At 41.3% G+C, this 16039-nt stretch overlaps 1 protein-coding gene across 1 annotated transcript; it reads left to right on the forward strand.

Annotated features, from left to right (window-relative positions):
- Nucleotides 1–1431: 1431 nt before the first annotated feature.
- LOC120438643 (neoverrucotoxin subunit beta-like) lies at nucleotides 1432–11904 on the forward strand. The gene is made up of 5 exons (XM_039609080.1): nucleotides 1432–2060; nucleotides 3940–4113; nucleotides 7841–8014; nucleotides 11005–11051; nucleotides 11227–11904. Exons 2-5 carry the CDS (start codon nucleotides 3941–3943, stop codon nucleotides 11775–11777), a joined length of 945 nt encoding a protein of 314 aa, XP_039465014.1. The 5' UTR covers nucleotides 1432–2060; nucleotide 3940; the 3' UTR covers nucleotides 11778–11904.
- The last annotated feature ends 4135 nt before the right edge of the window (nucleotides 11905–16039 follow it).

Raw genomic sequence — 16039 nt, forward strand, 5'->3', positions numbered from 1 at the left:
TCAGAAACACCACTGTGTTTGAGCAGGAACAGGAAGTGATACTCTACCGCAGAGCGAGCGAACACCAAGTGACAGCGCCACCAGAAGGGAAAGGATCAGTTGACAAAGAGCGAGCGAGTGAATTCGACCATGTCTCAAGAGACTGACCAACATGTGGTCAAATGGACATATCTTAGAGAAAAGAAACTCAACTCTTCCTTTACACAACGTGAACTGATAATCTGCTTTTTTTTTTCAGAATGTCTTGTTTCAGTTTGTCAACGCGAACTTAAATCTGCACTGAAGAAGAAGTTCCAGTGTGTGTTTGAGGGGATCGCTAAAGCAGGAAACCCAACGCTTCTGAATCAGATCAATGCAGAGCTCTACATCACAGAGGGAGGGACTGCAGAGGTCAATGATGAACATGAGGTCAGACAGATTAAAACAGCATCCAGGAAACCAGACAGACCAGAAACAACAATCAGACAAGAAGACATCTTTAAAACACCACCTAAAAGAGATGAACCAATCAGAACAGTGCTGACAAAGGGAGTGGCTGGCATTGGGAAAACAGTCTTAACACAGAAATACACCCTGGACTGGGCTGAAGACAAAGCCAACCAGGACATCCAGTTCATATTTCCATTCACTTTCAGAGAGCTGAATGTGCTGAAAGAGGAAAAGTTCAGCTTGGTGGAACTTGTTCATCACTTCTTTACTGAAACCAAAGAAGCAGGAATCTGCAGGTTTGAAGACTTCCAGGTTGTGTTCATCTTTGATGGTCTGGATGAGTGTCGACTTCCTCTGGACTTCCACAAAACTACAATCCTAACTGACCCTAGAAAGTCCACCTCAGTGGATGTGCTGCTGATAAACCTCATCAGGGGGAAACTGCTTCCCTCTGCTCATCTCTGGATAACCACACGACCTGCAGCAGCCAATCAGATTCCTCCTGTCTGTGTTGGCATGGTGACAGAGGTCAGAGGGTTCACTGACCGACAGATGAAGAAGTACTTTAAGAAGAGATTCAGAGGAAAAAAGCTAGCCAGCACCATCACCTCCCACATGAAGACATCACGAAGCCTCCACATCATGTGCCACATCCCAGTCTTCTGCTGGATCACTGCTACAGTTCTGGAGGATGTGCTGAAAACCAGAGAGGAAGGACAGCTGCCCAAGACCCTGACTGAGATGTACATCCACTTCCTGGTGGTTCAGGCCAAAGTGAAGAAGGTCAAGTATGATGGAGGAGCTGAGACAGATCCACTCTGGAGTCCAGAGAGCAGGAAGATGATGGAGTCTCTGGGAAAACTGGCTTTTGATCAGCTGCAGAAAGGAAACCTGATCTTCTATGAATCAGACCTGACAGAGTGTGGCATCGATATCAGAGCAGCCTCAGTGTACTCAGGAGTGTTCACACAGATCTTTAAAGAGGAGAGAGGACTGTACCAGGACAAGGTGTTCTGCTTCATCCATCTGAGTGTTCAGGAGTTTCTGGCTGCTCTTCATGTCCATCTGACCTTCATCAACTCTGGAATTAATCTGCTGGAAGAACAACAGAAGACCGCTATATGGTCTAAATTGTTTGCAAAAAAGGAGTCAAGAGAAGTGGAATCTGCAGTGACATTTTTCTACCAGAAAGTTGTGGACAAGGCCTTACAGAGTCCAAATGGACACCTGGACTTGCTCCTCCGCTTCCTCCTGGGTCTTTCACTGCAAACCAATCAGACTCTTCTACAAGGCCTGCTGACACAGAAAGCAAGTAGCTCAAATTCTCATCAGAAAACAGTCCAGTACATCAAGGAGAAGCTCAATGAGACTCTGTCTGTAGAGAAAAGCATCAATCTGTTCCACTGTCTTAATGAACTGAATGATCATTCTCTAGTGCAGGAGATCCGACAGTACTTGAGTTCAGGAAGTCTCTCCACAGATGAACTGTCTCCTGCTCAGTGGTCAGCTCTGATCTTCATCTTGCTGTCATCAGAAGAAGATCTGGATGTGTTTGACCTGAAGAAATACTCTGCTTCAGAGGAGGCTCTTCTGAGGCTGCTGCCAGTGGTCAAAGCCTCCAACAAAGCTGTGTAAATATATTTGTGCTTTTATTTTTTTCTATTCTACCTAATGTTGATTCTACTTACGGAAAAGCTTCCATGTATAATTTAAAAAACATCAACAGTGTAATGGTGAATGGACTGGTTCTTATATAGTGCATTTCTACTATATCTGAGCACTGAAAGCACTTTATAAAACTTGCCTCTTTCACCCGTTCACACCGTTTTGCACATGCACTGTTTCTAAGCTCCTTTTCTTTAAATGCTTTCAATCTAACATACACATGCTGACTGGAGCAGACAGAGATCGAACTACCAACCTTCCGATAAGTAGGTGACCACCTGAGGCAAAGAAGTGGGTGGTGGGCTCGCATACAAGTCTAAGAATGTTAATATAAAAAACATTAATGTAAATGATTGTTAGCACTCAGAATCAAGTATATTTTGCTTTACAACAGTTGAAAATGCCAGTGTTTCTGAAGGATATATGGATGCAACTTTTATCAAAGTAGCACTAGTGCTTTCTTCTCTCGGCTCTCAATGGAGGCGGTCTCATCTTTCTTCCTCTCCCTTATCTTTCCTGCTTTGCTTCTCATGTCTTTGTCTAGTCATGTCTAGCTCTAAACCCTCATAGAGTCTCTAAGTCTTGTTCTCTAAAACCTAAAGACGAATTATGGTTTTGATCAACTTTTCCCTTAATGCAATTGAAACCATCTTCTTGACGAGAAACCTGGGTTCGGAATCATGATAACAGTGTTCTTGTTGATTGGAGCTGGCGGGCTGTGAGTATTCAGACTGTGCTCATTCAACACAACACGGATAAGATCTTGGAGAAGGTCACGGCTCTTTAATGGGAAATTGAGAGACCTGGTGACCAGTGATGGACATTAGACCAACTGTGAAATTGGATGCAGTTTGTTCGCAGTAACCATAGCCCAGCCCATGCGGCAGTATATTAATGACTAACCTCGTATTGTGGATGGATTACCTCAGTCGTTCTCCTGACTGAAGTGTGGTCCATTTTCAGCTTCCTGCCATGCCATTGCACTTGTCACTAACCCAATGGTTAGTGACAAGTGCAATAGCATGGCACTTAACCCTGCTAACTTCTAACTCGGCTAAAATTCTGTTTTCACGGATGCCTGGATGTTAAACCCAATTATCACAGCTGGTAGAGCAGCCACGGTGATCATTTTATTAAAGATGAAATAATTTAGACAGTTTTTAACTCTCAGGGATGCTGCAGTGTTCCCTTGACTTTGGGACCTGAAGCGGAGTTTGGGCCCGGAAATAGCTGATGACGTCAGACTTAAAGACCGGATAACACAATTTCCCTCAGGATGTATAAAGTATTATCAATCAATCATGGACAGGCTTTAGCCCTAAAAAATGAATACTCCTCCACAACTTTTAGTTTGTCTCTCTGGTTGGAAAAAATTATAATTGATGTTTTGTTGGTGGAGCATTATTTTCTGTTTCTTTCCTGACCCAGTCACTCCCTTCAACATAATTTAGGTGTCATCACCAATCACCTCTGTATCCATTTTACTAAAATGAGAACATAGGTCTAATTCTTCAGGCCCCTGGGTTTACTAGCCTCAGGTTGATCTTGTCTCTATCTCCAAGAGTTTTATTCTTCAGTCTTCTTCTTTTATTCGTCTTTCTAATACATACACTAATACACTTTTTGTCTGTTGTAAACACTCACAACACAGTTTGTCTTTTTTTTTTCTCTGCTATAACTGCCATCATTGGAATTAGAGAGGAAAAAATGGTACAGAGGTTCCTGTGCCATCGGGTTTGTTTTCAGCTGGGCAACCAGTTGTCACAAATTGCAGTAGATCACTGCTAATCATTTTTCATTACATGTTATTTAATCTGACCACAAATATCTTTGTTTTTTCTTCAGAATGAGTATCTGCAACCTTTCAGAGAGAAGCTGTGAAGCTCTGTCCTCAGTTCTAGGCTCCCAGTCTTCTTATCTGAGAGAGCTGGACCTAAGTAACAGTGATCTCCAGGATTCAGGAGTGAAGCTTCTATCTGCTGGACTGGAAAGTCCACACTGTACACTGGAAACTCTCAGGTCAGGATTCAGACTTTCCACTTATGGTCATGTTAATCTTATTGCATAAAAAGCCTAACTTTCACAGAATTGCCTAGTATCTGTGAAATATTTGTCTCTCAATTTCTGCCTGGAAAACTGCTACATATTCAAATTTTTTTGTTTTCAGTTTGTTAAAATGACTCATGAACATGACACTGGAAAAATCTAATGATTTTTCATGTGCTGTTCATTTTCAAATCTAGGACAATTTTTACCCTATTTTCACTTTCTTTTCATACTGGAAGAAAGAAAATATTATACAAAGCATGTTTTAGGTGCCTACTTGGCATTAATGAAAATGATTCTGCAGTCATTTTCATTAATACTGAAAATGACAGCGAAAAAAATCAACAATCATATGTCCCCCTATAATCACACACTTTGGAAACACCAGACCCAGGAAAGGGTGAAAGTGAGAGTGAAGTGGTCTAATGGGATGATATGGTACTATAAGGTCGATAAGATAAGATGGAGCCTGATTATTCAAGACTTTGTGCGTGAGGAGCAGGATTTTATATTAAATTCTGGACTTAAAAGGGAGCCAATGAAGAGAAGCCAAAATTGGAGAAATATGCTGTCTTTCTAGTTGCTGTCAGTACTCTTTCTGCAGAGTCTTGCATCTGCATTTTGCAGATCATGTGGTTCTGTTGGCTTAATCGGGTGATGGCCTCCAGCTCGGACTGGAATGGTTCACATCTCAGTGTGAAGTGGTGGGAATGAGAATCAGCAACTCCAAATCTGAAAAGGGGGCAGTGCCCACTCCGGGTTGGGGATGAGTTCCTGCCTCAAGTGGAGGAGTTTAAGTATCTCGGTGTCTTGTTCATGAGTGATGGGAGAAGGGAGCAGGAGATTGACATGGTGATTGGTGCTGCAGCTGCAGTGATGCACCTGTCCTCCGTGGAGAAGAGAGAGCTGAGTGTAAAAGCGAAGCTCTCAATTTACAGGTTGATCTACATCCCTACTCTCACCTATGGTCACAAGCTGTGGATAGTGACTGAAAGAACGAGATTGTGGATACAAGCAGCTGAAAAGAGTTTTCTCCAAAGGCTGGGTGGCCTCTCCCTTAGAGAGGGTTGACAGGTAGACAGGGTGAGGAGTTTAGCCATTCGGGAGGGGCCCAGAGTAGAGCTGCTGCTGCTCCCCCACATCAAATTCGAGCCAGTTTAGGTGGTTTGGGCATCTTACAAGGATGCCTCCTAGGTGATGTCCCACTGGGAAGACGCCCTGAGGCAGACCCAGAACACGCTGCAGAGATTATATCTCTCAGCTGGCCTGGGAACGCCCTGGTGTTTTTTTTTGTTTGTTTGTTTTTACAGCCCCTGGCCTCGGAGGAAGTGAGCCAGCCTTCCTTCAAGCAAATCCAAGTGTGCTGGGACCCACAGACAATTGGCTGGGTGGGGACCTGTGCCAGCCCTACTAAATTTGAATGTGGCAATCCACCTGGACAATTGGCTGTTATTTGCCTAGTGGTCTGCAGTAAGCGACACTATCGGTTTTCAGTTCTGAGTCCTTTTTTTAATAAAGCATTTTATTAAACTGATTCCGTCGTGAGGGCCTAGTTTATGTTACCTCCCCTGTCCCCTAGCAGAGCCGGGTCATAACAATGTTCCCCTGGACAAGCTGGAGGAGGTGGGTGGGGTCTGGGGTTCTCATCTTACACTCAGAAAAATAAAGGTGTCAACTGGAACCAAAAATGGTTCTTTAGACTGATGCCATAGAAGAACCTTTTATATTGCCACAAAGAGCCTTTCAAGCAATGGTTCTTTGAAGAACCATTTCTTTCAGTGGTTCATTGAAAAACCATTAAAGGTGCCCCAAAGAACCATTTCTTGATGGGGCACCTTTAATGGTTTTTGAAAGAACCTTTCTTTGAAAAACCATTTTTAAAAAGGTCCTTCAAATGGTTCTTTAAAAAAATATTTTAAAGAACCTTTTTGGAGTGGTTCTTTAAAGAACCATTTTAAATCTTTCAAAATGAAATGTATCAAAAAAAGAATTTGAGTAGGGTAAAATAAATATGAGCACATATTACACATTTATTAATTGTTTATTGCCATTTCGTAGTATACCAAAAGACAAAAAAGGCATGTTAACCCTCAGCACAATATCACTACTAATACATGTCACATATTAGTAATTTAAACAGTAATATTTAAATATTTTTAGTAGACTATAAATAAGATATAAAACTATACTTAAATAGCACAACAATCAATACATGTATTGTTTAATTAATAAAACATCAGAAAGTGATAAAAAACAAATAATCAAATCAATTTGCTTTGAAACTGTATTTTATCCTTTAAAAAATTAAAGGATGGAATTCCAAAGTTGTCATCTTGTACCCCTACAGTAGGGAAACATGCAAAACAGTGTCCAAACCTTTGTATTTTAGCTTTATTTATGTCTTACACAGCATCCCAACTCTTTAGCTAACTTAATAACTTTAGCTAAAGTGATCTCAGAAGATGTGTTGTCAGGAGGAAAGAAAGAGAAGGGCAAATTAGTATGGGGAGTGCCCTGGAGCAACAGGGGTTGCTTTCTCTAGTGCTTGCAGTGAGCAGAAGACATCATCTGAGGATTTGGCCTGAGGAGTCCACAGTTAGGCTTGAATAGCAGCCGCTGCCCAAAACTGTGGACTTACACATTAGTTTTGTATTTTTTTTTCAAGGGATATCGTTAACACAAAACACAGAGATAAGTGCATCTTCAGCTCCATTTCGGCTCCATGCATATTCTTTCCAACCTCCTCCTCCCAAAAATAAGAACAAAATTAGCAATAGCTTAAAGTAGGCTAATTAGATAATTCAAGTTAGTTTCTTCAATTTTTTATATTATTTGATTTTGCTTTACTCTGGCTATATAGCAATATCTTGCAATTAAAGTCCAAAATTTGGACAATGTGGTAGTAATGCGCGAATTATGAACGAATCGTTCAATACTCGAGAATCACTCATGAATCATGATTCACAAGCCCAACTGACTCACTGACTCATCCCTGTTGCTGTTAGCAAACTAATTTCATTAGTAGAAATATATCTAGCTTATAATTAAAATTGTGGAGAAAAACACAACATACAGTATCTTAACAAAAAAATTTCTGCTCTGAACTGGAAGAAAAAACGTGTGTGTGTGTGTGTGTGTGTGTGTGTGTGTGTGTGTGTGTGTGTGTGTGTGTGTGTGTGTTGCTGCTTGTCTGTAGAGGGCTCTTCGTTAAGAGGTGACGATATGCAAATGAAGAGCAGCAGCTGACCAACAAGCACTAAAATGAAACAAGCTAAAATCCCTCATTTGAATATGGTAATAGTGTTCTGTAAATACTTTCTGTCAATGATTCCTGGAATACCGTTAACATGTGTTAAAAACACAGCCAGCATAGACAGGATATCTGGGCCAGGATTTGGAAGTTGCTGGTTTTCTGTGGGGGGTTGGAAAGCTTCTTGAATTATCACCTAATATGTGAAGTTGGGTTTGGCCTTAAAATGACTGCAGCGATTTATCAGAGATGTGCAGAATGCAGGAGGACATTTAAAAAAAATACAGGTGGTTCACAGTAGGAAATTTACTGCATTTTAAAATGATGCAATTCATACATTCATCTGGCATTGACTGTCTATTAAATTAATTGAAAAAAGTCAAATAAATGAATAAAAACAAGCTTTGCAGGAAGTTTTCACTGATGGATTACTGTTTTGTGTTTCTGCAGTCTGTCAGGCTGTCTGATCACAGAGAAAGGCTGTATTTCTCTGGCCTCAGCACTGAGCTCCAACCCCTCCCATCTGAGAGAGCTGGACCTGAGCTACAATTATCCACGAGGCTCAGGATTGAAGCTGCTGTTGGCTGGACTGAAGGATCCAAGTTGGAGACTGGACACTCTCAGGTATTTTTGTTTGTTTGTTTGTTTTATTGTACTGAAGTCTGAAGAAAGAAGTTTCATTACTGTAAATTTAACAATTTATTCACGATTGTCTCGGAGACAGCCATCAGCCATATCGTCCTGCAAACCTTCATCTTGCTTGCTCTAGGCTGTTATTTTTCCCAGTGGATGACACGGTTGCTTGTTTCAAGTTATGTATGTCCATAAGTGACATGTGGGATCAGGGCACCCTAGGTCATAGATCGATGATTGATTTTGTAATCCTATAATTGGACACTTGGGTGAAGAGAGGTCAACTGTCAAGTGATCACCACATGGTGGTGAGTTGTATCATTTGGCACTGCAGGATGCTGGACAAGCAAACCTAAACATATAGTGAGGTTGTGCTGGGAATTGGATTCATTCCTGGTGTGTTGTGGACTGCGACAGGGCTGACCTTTCTTGCTGATTCTGTTCCTTATTTTTATGGACAGAAAAATTCTGTTGTACCTATGTAGTGGAAGGCTTCCACTTGGATGGCCTCAGAATCTCATCTATCCTTTTTGTAGATGCCGTGGTTCTGTCGGTTTCATTAGGTGCATTATATTTATGTGTCACTCTGGCACAGCTGGCTGCCAGCGGAGCTCACGGGCACGTTACTGCAACCCGCTGCTCCTTCTGCTCCGCGGCTGCTGTGACCCCTCATCTGGGGCTCTCCTCAGCTCTTTCGAGGAGAGTGGCACGGTTGCCCCTCCTTTGGTCTTCCTTGGTCTGTTGTTCTCTTGGGGTCTCTGGATGTCTGGAGCCTGGATCTCCTCCATACCTTACAGACACAAACAACCTCCTCCCTGCAGCTGTCAGACTGTACAATCAGAACTGCTCCCAACAAACATAGATGTTTACATCAGCGCTGTAACTGCAATAAGTTAATTAACCGATTCGCACTACAACCTGGTTTGCCTCTTATCTGTAGTTGTTTTTATTTAATTTAATAACTGTACAATACTCTGTATATAGTAACCATTGTCCTTAATGTAAATATGTAAGAAAAATTGTGTATGTTTCTGTTCTGTGTCCTGTGTACTGTTTGTTGTATATGTGTCTTTTTTGGCTGCTGTTACAACCAAATTTCCCCTTGTGGGACAATTAAAGGATTATTCTACACCCTTTTTGGCTCCTACCTCAAAGCACACTGTGCGCTTTCGATCCTACATGCTGCACAATAATATTCAATATTTAGTATTTACTGTTATATTCACATAGATTATCACGATGATGTTGTTTATTATGTGGCTCTCTTTTTTTTTTTTGCTTGTTTCTCTTTTTCTTTTTCAACAGATGATCCAGGTGATTGATATATGTATTTTTTGTCTGTTGGTTTTTGTTTTTTGCCCTTTATCACCGTTCCTCTTCCCCGCTGTTTTTTTTTCCCTACCTCTTTCTTTCTCCCTTTTCTTTCCCCCAGTCATGTCTGTCCCGTGTGTAGTAAATTAAAATGTAATAAACAATAAAAACAAAGGTGAATCAAATAGACCAATATGGCAAGGCCGGGATGGTCCATTTAAAATAAGTAAGTAAATCTGTTGGGCATCTTTCTTTGCCTTTAGACAATAGTTCTGATAACAAAAGAATCAAATGGGACAGGCAAAGAAAGAAATAATAATGAAAAATTATTACAATAATGGTCATGCCAAAGTATCTAAATAAGAATTAATTCTAAACTTTGACATGGTCACTCAAAAACATCAATCTTGGGGGATTTTGTTATTTTGAGGTGGCTTAATAATCACTTTATTGACAGTAATGAGAACATTTCAAGTGGAGAACAGTCAAAGGATGTCAAACCAGATTTCATTGCTCCAACAACCATTCCACCAACTGCTTCAAAGGACTGACAGATCCAGGATCAGTCCAAATCATCAGCAGTTTGATCCACGTATGGATTGAAGTGTATTTCTAAAAATGTTGGACTGCTCCTATGTTGGGCTGCATCCTCCTGAGGCCGCATTTGTAGACCGATTACGTCACAGCGACGCGCCGAAGGCTGTCCAAATTCGTAGACTCCTCCGAATGCAGCCGACAAATGCGTCCTCCTTTTCCCAATTTGAAGGATGGGTCGGGTGTGTCCTTCGTGGCCCACCATATCCCAGAATTCATAGCACGGCCCAGCCAAACTCCAGTTTCCGGCAATGGCAGCCGCTACTAAGTTTTAAAATTACTTTTATTAATCTTTCTGGGTCACAAAATAAACTTTTAACATATTTTCAGGCGAGAATGTAGCTGTGTAAACTTCAAATACCTGTTCGGTTTATCAAGGTATTGCATATTTGCAAAAGTGCTTCGATGTTTTCGGAGACGTCTGTTACCCACCAGCTTGATAGCTAACCGATAGCTAACCGAGAGCTCGAGGGTCACTGAAGCCGCCGAGAACGGCACAACTCCCGGCACATTATTTTCAGATCACCGCGGACTTTCGCTACTGAGGTTAAACGTAATATATAAGTCACTTAGACAACCTAAAAATGATATTGTTTGGCTTTTTTCAGTGTTTTATTTGTTCGTGAGTAAATCGGGTTGGCTGAGATTAAAGATATTAGATTAGATTAGATAAAATAAAACTTTATTAATCCCCCCGGGTGGTTTTCACACAGCTGAATAAACGTCAAACAGAAGACCGATTAAACAGAAGTGTGAAATGGTCGAGAATTTACGCCAGTGTCCTGTTATATTTTAGATAGGAAGGAGCAGACGGCTGAGTTTATTAAACTCCACCGAGACAGCGGTGATGTTAATCAGAAGGCTAGACCGTCCAATTTCACAGCCGTTTACTTCCGGCCTACCCGACCTTCTGAGGACCCGGCCCACGTAGACCGCGAAGGCCGGGTCCTCAGGAGGATGCAGCCCATGAATTTGGACACGACCATTGTCTAACATTATGTGTATGAGAGCCATGTAATGTCCATGTGTGCATGCTGAAAGAGACTGTGCTGGTCTGACCCTCCTCCTCCTTTCAGGGTGGAGCCTGCTGGAGTCCAATGGTTGAGACCAGGCCTGAGGAAGTGTAAGTGTGTTTTTAATGTGATTCATGAAAACAAAGCAGCACACATTCAACCATCTTCAAACTGTCACATCATTCATTCACATCTCTGATGTCAGGAGTCATCATCAAAGTGTCAATCAATGAACAGATGATGGATCAATAACTGCAGCTGGATTGTGTTTGTTCTCTCCATCAGATTCCTGTCAACTCATAATCGACACAAACACAGTGAACACAAAGCTCAAACTGTCTGACAACAACCGGACGGTGGCACGTGTGATCGAGGTTCAGTCATATCCTTATCATCCAGACAGATTTGATTATGAACCTCAACTGCTGTGCAGAAATGGTCTGACTGGTCGCTGTTACTGGGAGGTCGAGTGGAGAGGAGAGGTCCAAATATCAGTGAGTTACAGAAGAATCAGAAGGAAAGGAAACAGTGATGACTGTGTGTTTGGATACAACGAGAAGTCCTGGAGTCTGTACTGCACTGATGATGGTCCTCGTTCTGTGTGGCACAATAACAAAAACACGCCTATTTCCTCCATCTCCTCCTCCTCCTCTTCCTCCTCCTCATCTGTCTCTAACAGAGTAGCAGTGTATGTGGATCATCCTGCTGGCACTCTGTCCTTCTACAGAGTCTCCTCTGACACTCTGATCCACCTCCACACCTTCAACACCACATTCACTCTAAAACTTCATCCTGGGTTTTTTATCTGGTCTCGTTCGTCAGTGTATCTGTGCTGAGTTGAGTGTAAAGAGTGTCTCCTGTTAGAGAAACATTGACTGTTGAACAGATAGTTCAGTCTGTACATGTCTGTCTCTTTCAGTCAGAAATATATTTTCAGATTCATGGATTCAATCAGTTGATGTTTTAAACCGTTCTAAATGATTCCTTGTAAAGCTCTTCCTCTTCAGTCCTTTAAAGATGGAAGCTCCCATTATTACAGAATCCACATGTTGTTTTTCTGTCTTGTTTGATTTCTCTTTCTCAATGGGATGTTTTCAAACTCTGCACATGCTCTTACTGTTTCACTCATTGTTGGAAGCTCATATTTTGAAAATGTTTCAGCCATATAAGCTGAAAATATTGGCGCAATAGTTTTGAATGCAGTTCTAAGCAGAATCTGATTGTATTGAGATATCATAATGCATGTGACTATATACATAGCAAAGGCTGCATTAAACATTTTAAACTTGCATTGTGTTTTCAGAGACATTTTGAATAAGAATATGGTGTAGTATGGTGGTAACTGTTTCTAATTTTCCTAGAAATATCTAAATACATATTGTGTATCACTTCAGCTTCTATAAAAATTAAACTATCACAAAGGGTCCTGGTGAAGAATCTTGTGGAATTTGGTGACAGACATGAAATTTATTTTTAATATAGAAATATTAGAATCACTGTCATAATTTCAACTTCACATTTAATAAAACGTTGTGTGAAAAACATTAAGGAAGTGATGTCAAATGTATTTATGTCAATAAAACTTTAAAAAATTACACAAAAATGCTTTTGAAACAACCTTCTGTCTTTTGGAGTATATATCTCTGAGTTTACACGTCAATTCTCAAGGAGGGGAAACAAGGCAGAAGGACACAGACACCCACAGATGGACACAGAGGGCAAAGACACAAGGGGAAATCTAATAAACAATACTGAACAGACCAACTCAGGTATTATAGAATAATTCTTAACACAACCAAATAGACTTAATACAAAACTGACAAACACACAGGAAACTCAAACCGCTGGGTCAAATTGACCCAGGACATTGGCCATCTTCCACAACAAGCCGGGGGTGTAGGAGAAAGACTGGACAAAGACATGCTGTGGAAGAGTGCCAGAGATTAACAATGATAACATTAACAATAATAATTAAATGCACATTTGTTTATAAAAAATGGTGAGATGAAATTGACTAGAGAAACAGTGCAATGGGAGCCTAGGACTATTCAAGTCAAGTTGGCTTTATTGTCACTTCAACCATATACAGTTTGTACACAGTGAAGCGAAACAACGTTCCTCCAGGGCCAAGGTGCTATATGCAACATAAATTTACAACATAAATTAACAGAAAAACACTAAACTAGCTAACTAGAGACAGGACAGACTGACCTAACATAAATTACAACATAAATTAACAAAAAACCTAACTATCTAACTAAAACTAACTATCTAACTAGGTAGGTAGTGCAAAGGAAACAGTAAACATACTTGGTGTGTAGGTAGTGCAGGAACAGTGTAGCTCTCTTCACGACAACACAGACACAGGTCGGTTCTTTGAAACGGGCGTTTATTACTTGGGCTTTCTCTCCTCAGCTTCACCATCACCAGTACGCCGATACGCCATTATGCCAATACGCCGTGAGAACTGGTCACGAGCGAACAGTACAAACCAATTAGTAACTTTACAACAGTACACATATTAAGTCCAAACACAAATAAACATTTCTCAAATAACAAATACCTCGTTGGCTGCTTGTCCTGAAAAGAGGTCCTTAAGTCTTTGTGTTGCCTTTTCTTTTAGCCAACCTTTAGCTTAAAATCGCTTTGTGAGAGACATCTGCTCCCTCGCAGTCCATGAAAAGTCTCGTGTACTCTCGTTAAGGGGTATTCTCACGAGACACTAGCTTTTACACTTTACACATGTACATTTCAAATAAAGACATTTTAACACAAACTATATATATATTCATGAAATTATGTAACTTATTATAAATCAGTCATCTACATCATGAAATCTACACAGAACATTTTAACAGCATTTACACTCCCACCAAAATCACTCATTGACTTAAAATGAGAGATTTTCCTCAATGAAAATTATAAGGAAGTGATGTGTGAGTGTACATTTAAGTGTAGATCATTTAGCTTTATGTGTGTTTTAGGTGGCCTCAAGTAATGTAACTACTTTGTGAACAGGCCTCTCAAGGTAAACTGATTTAGTGATTGATTTTCCCTTATCAAAGGTAGTGTCACTGAGCAGAAGCTTTAGCTTTCGCACCTTGCCATCTGCGCTGGGCAGGGCTTCCACAACCCTTGCAAGCTTCCACTGGTTTCTTGGTGCACTGTCATCCTTTAATATTACAATGTCATCTGCTTGCAAGTTTCGTGACATCTTCTGCCATTTCTGTCGTTGTTGGAGGTTTAGCAGGTATTCTCGTTTCCATTGTTGCCAAAATTCATCGGCCAAAAACTGCACTCTTCTCCACCTTTTGTGCAGATAGAGGTCTTCTTTGCAGAATTGTCCAGGAGGTGGCAGAATTACAGATGATTTCATGGTTAGAATGTGGTTAGGAGTGAGGGGTTCCGGACCAGTAGGATCGTGAAGATGCTCGACACTTAGTGGCCTGCTGTTGATTATGGCCATTGTTTCATACAGAAACGTTCTTAGAGTTGTGGTGTCAAGTCTGCTGGCGGACTTGTCGAGCATAGCTATCAGGATGCTTCGGATTGTTCGAATCTGGCGCTCCCAAACTCCTCCCATATGACTAGCTGATGGGACATTCAGCACAAATTCACAACCAAGCGCCCTTGTACGGTCTTGATCCATTCCTTCAAGCAACTCAGAAAGCTCCTTTCTAGCACCAACAAAGTTTGTCCCTCTATCACATCTTAGCTGGCGCACGGGTCCTCGAATAGCTATGAATGATCGAAGTGCATTCATGAATGCGTCTGTTGTCAAATCGTCAAGGGTTTCTATGTGAACTGCTCTAGAACATAGGCAGGTGAATAACAATCCGTATCGTTTCAACTCTCTCCTTCCTTCCTTCACAATAAAGGGGCCAAAACAATCAAGCCCACAATAAGTAAAGGGGGAAGATGTCTCAATTCTCTCTTCTGGTAGATTTGCCATTTGTTGAACCTCAGTTGTTCTTCTGTATCGTCTACATTTTACACACTTGTAAATGTGTGAGGAGACCACACTTCCACATCCTAGGACCCATATTCCGTTTGCGCGCAACTCATTCATGGTCATGCCCCTTCCTTGATGGTGTATGCGCTCATGATGATGTTTGACCAGCAGAGCTGACACATGAGATTTTTTCGGAAGTATCGCAGGATGCTTTACATCATGGTGTAAGGCTGACTGAGACAGCCATCCTCCCACCCTGAGAACATTGGTTTCGTCCAGGAAAGCATTCAGCTGGCGTAGCCTGTTGTGCCTGCTCAAAGTGTGTTCCTTCTTGCCTCTTATTTTCTTTATGTCTTCAGCAAACGCGTCTTCTTGTACGAGTTTGATGATGAAGATCTCTGCTTCTCTTCGTTCTTCAAGATTAGTCGACTCGTTAGTTCTCGACTGAAATCCCTTAAACTCTCTGACAAATCTCTTGAGCCTGGCAATTGCTCTCACCACTCTGGACCAATCAGAAAATTTAGTTAAACGGTTAACCATTGGAGTCTGTTCTCTTGCTTTAACTGCATGAACATGTGCTCTCTGAAGTTCAGGATCAGTAGCCTCAACTTCTCCCACCATTCCCACTTCATGTGGGAGATTTTGCTGCCAAAGGAAGTTGGGTCCTTTCAGCCAGTTAGATTCTTTAATTTGAACTGCAGTCAATCCTCTTGAGGCTCCATCAGCTGGGTTGTCTTCAGAGTTGACATATCGCCATTGTTCAGGTTTTGTGCTAGATCTTATTCGCTGGATGCGGTTGGCCACGAATGTTTGGAACCTTTTAGCATCATTGTTCACATAGCCAAGGACCACCTTTGAGTCAGTCCAGTAATACTCTTGCACATTTTCAATCTCCAGCTCGCCTCTGATAATATCACCAATGCGGACTGAGGTCACAGCCGAAGATAACTCAAGCCTTGGGATGGTTGTTAGTTTGGTAGGGGCTACTCTTGCTTTCCCCAAGACAAGTGAACAACTTATCTGTCCTGTTTCACTCACCGCTCTAAGATATGAGCATGCACCATACCCTTTGAAGCTTGCATCGGAAAAGTTGTGAAGCTCATATAGTGAGACTTCACCAAAGTTTGATGGAAGGTAGCTTCTTGG

This window comes from Oreochromis aureus, linkage group 3 (genome assembly GCF_013358895.1).
Source record: "Oreochromis aureus strain Israel breed Guangdong linkage group 3, ZZ_aureus, whole genome shotgun sequence".
Taxonomy (NCBI): Eukaryota; Metazoa; Chordata; class Actinopteri; order Cichliformes; family Cichlidae; genus Oreochromis; species Oreochromis aureus.

Coding starts and splice junctions, on each gene's coding strand:
- LOC120438643 (XM_039609080.1), top strand. CDS start 3,941: ATGAGTATCTGCAACCTTTCAGAGAGAAGCTGTGAAGCTCTGTCCTCA. Junction 8,015..11,004: donor TGGAGACTGGACACTCTCAG/GTATTTTTGTTT, acceptor TCCTCCTTTCAG/GGTGGAGCCTGCTGGAGTCC. Junction 11,052..11,226: donor GAGACCAGGCCTGAGGAAGT/GTAAGTGTGTTT, acceptor TCTCTCCATCAG/ATTCCTGTCAACTCATAATC.